This window comes from Phanerochaete carnosa (genome assembly GCF_000300595.1).
Source record: "Phanerochaete carnosa HHB-10118-sp unplaced genomic scaffold PHACAscaffold_660, whole genome shotgun sequence".
Lineage (NCBI taxonomy): Eukaryota > Fungi > Basidiomycota > Agaricomycetes > Polyporales > Phanerochaetaceae > Phanerochaete > Phanerochaete carnosa.
In genome coordinates, this window is record NW_006768287.1 from 1 (window position 1) to 2,791 (window position 2,791).

The window sequence follows — 2,791 nt, forward strand, 5'->3', positions numbered from 1 at the left end:
GGACACTGATGGTCTCATTCTCTCGTAGTTTACGAGGTCTGCACCCGCTTGTCCACCTCCTTGTCCATCTCCTCCGAGAGACCCTTGTTCATGTCCTCGAACCTGGTGATGTATTGTGCATCCTCGGTTGCAGGAAGAATAAATATGCCAGCAGAAAGCAGTCTTTAACTTGGGAGTACTTACGCTGGTGGACAGGGCTCTGGCTAACGTGTCCGCTGCCCGGTGCAGGCTCTCTCGACTAAATATGTGCATTTGGGTCGCGATCATGAGAACATAAGACGCCGTTAGCAATAGACTGCGTGCACCATGCCATGCTGCAGCTCACAAATCCTTCCTTTGGAGGATCCTTCCCTTCCCTTGTCGCGTCGACCTCTTGGTTCGAGGTGTTTCGCACCGTCTTAGACTCTTGGCTGCGTCCTGGCTAGTGACACCGTCCGCGGCTGCCTGGTCCGGCCCGGAGAAAGGCTATGCAACAGCACATGACGCCAATCATCCCAAACAGATGCTATGAGAGGTCATTAGATCGTACCTTGCCCTGGTAATGACTGGCGTGTTCGTGCCCGCGGTCGTCCATTATAGCCGTTTTCTGGGTTGTAATGATAGTAGCAGAGTATGTGGTAGCAAGCGTCGGGTGACTGTCGCTGAAGAACAAGCGTCCGCTGGCTATATGCGGAGCAATCCCTACTTGAGGAGGCACTCTGGTGGTTCATCGCCAGTAGCATTGGCCCGGCTGCGAGTTGCGCTTACAAGGTGCGATCTCCACAGTCGGGACAGCGAGGGCTTGAGACAGCTTGAGATTCGTACTCGAACACCGGTGAATGCGCCACAACGCCAGTGCTAGTGAAAGGGACATGACAAGCTCCATTGATTGATATGTCCGCTGAGAATTTGAGAGCTCTTCAAACGCCAAGCCGAGCGTCACTTCCAAATATACAACAGGTAATATAATTGCACACTCATCCTACGATGCTACCTCCGGCTGCTTCGCGATCATCACCGTCCAGTCATACTTGTCGTACTGCTTCCGGAACTTCGCGACCCTATTCTTGTTGAATGTGAAGTCGACCCGCCGCGGATGTCTCCACTTCCTCGGCTCGAGGTCGAGGACGTTACCGATGATCTCTGTCGCGAAGTACCTGCAACGTTCGTCAGCGTTGCAGCATGGTACCACAGCTCATCATGAGCGATAAAAAGTAGACTCACCGCGGGAATTCACCGCTGCCTTTGCCACCCTCGTCTATCGCCCCGTCTTCATCGCCCGCATCGGCCGCCTCGCCAGTGCCCTCGATGACATGTCCATATCCTTTTTCGCCTTTGTAGTCAAATTGGACCATGAAGTAGGGCAGGTTGGGCACCATCGACCGCCTGAAGCCCCCACGGCGCTGGCTGAAGTCAATCAGCTTCTTGTTCTGCGACCATTCTACTTCGGACATGAGGATCGATTCCTAGGACGCGTTCAATCATTCCGTGAACGGCACAGCATGGACATGGGGCGTACCTTGAAGTAGCCTGGGATTTGGTCGAATTGTTCCCAGGGAAGCGGGACACATTCTATGTATGTATGCTTCTGGTGCTTGAGACTGATGACTGTTTCATAGAAGACTACGCCCTTGTCCTGCTCCGCATGCATCTTCATGAGGGACTTCATAAAGTTCTAGTAGATTGTGGGACTGGCATCAGCATTGAAAGTACATACGAAGAGATATTGACTCACCTTAATCTCATCCCAAACGTCGTCATCGGCCTCGAGTGAAGTCAGATGATGTTGTATGGGAACGATTAGACAATGGCCCTCGACAAGTTCCTCGTTCAGCAAGCACGACAGGTAGGCACGGGTACCCATGGCGACGACTGGTGCTTTAGGTGGCGAGTCGTCTTCTCCGTAGCAGAATGGACACGTGGCAAGGACCTGCTGTGTCTTTTTGTAATCTGAAGAGTCGCGTGAGCTTAAGGAGAACGGGCGCTAAACGGTGACATACCATTGATGGCGAACTGCCTCTTCATGGCATCCGAACGCATTTTCTTACGACCGAGCTTCTCCGCATTGTCATCCATGTAGTCTAAGTTTGCAACGAAGCCGCTATCAGTAGCAATTGCTCGTGCGAACTCTTCGTCCAGATTCTTCTGGTCAGCAGCCCCAGACTTGAACCGCTCCTGTCGCAGCATCTCGCCGAGTGTGATGTCGTCATCGTCGGCGTTGATGCGAATGATCTCGCCAGTCTTCGGGTCGCGTTGCTCAACCTAGAGTCGCATACTGTTAAATAAATGCTCATGTGCAGAAGGAAAGACGCGCCTTCTCCTTCTTCTTGCGATTCCCTGGCAGCAGCTGACCATCGTCCTTGCCCTGTCCGACATCGTACAAGTTCCCGTGCACGTCCAGCGTGGGCAACAGCTCGACCTGCGTCTCGCCCTCATCAGCACTGGGATCGTTCGTCCGCTTCAGCTCCTCCTCGTACTCCTTCTCCAGCACCTCGGCATTCGGGTCGCTCATCAGCTTCGCACGGAGGACCTTCGCCTGGAGTTTGTTGAGCGAGGACGGTGACATCGCCCGCTTCTTCGTCCGCTGCGCCATGACGCCCGTCGGCGTCATCACCGACGGGACCGGCGTGTGCACCTGAGCGAGCTTTGAGCCGACGCCGCCCTGCGAGGGCAGGCGGAGTGAATCGAACTTCTTTCGATTTGCGTCAGGCGCGGGCGACGGTGTCGAAGACGTGCTCCCGTCGAGACCCGGCCGCTTGAACGACCCGCTCCTGCTCGAGGACCCGCTCATGCCGACGTTCGTGAACATAAA

The 2,791-nt window shown here is 54.6% G+C and overlaps 1 protein-coding gene across 1 annotated transcript; it reads right to left on the minus strand.

Annotated features, from left to right (window-relative positions):
- Positions 1 to 961: 961 nt before the first annotated feature.
- On the minus strand, positions 962 to 2,764 carry PHACADRAFT_202896 (uncharacterized protein; the record flags this gene model as incomplete). Its single annotated transcript, XM_007403013.1, has 6 exons — positions 962 to 1,136; positions 1,204 to 1,445; positions 1,499 to 1,654; positions 1,715 to 1,929; positions 1,980 to 2,241; positions 2,354 to 2,764. Coding segments are annotated over 6 exons (1,461 nt in total), but the record flags the coding sequence as incomplete, so codon positions are not given.
- Between the last annotated feature and the right edge of the window lie 27 nt (positions 2,765 to 2,791).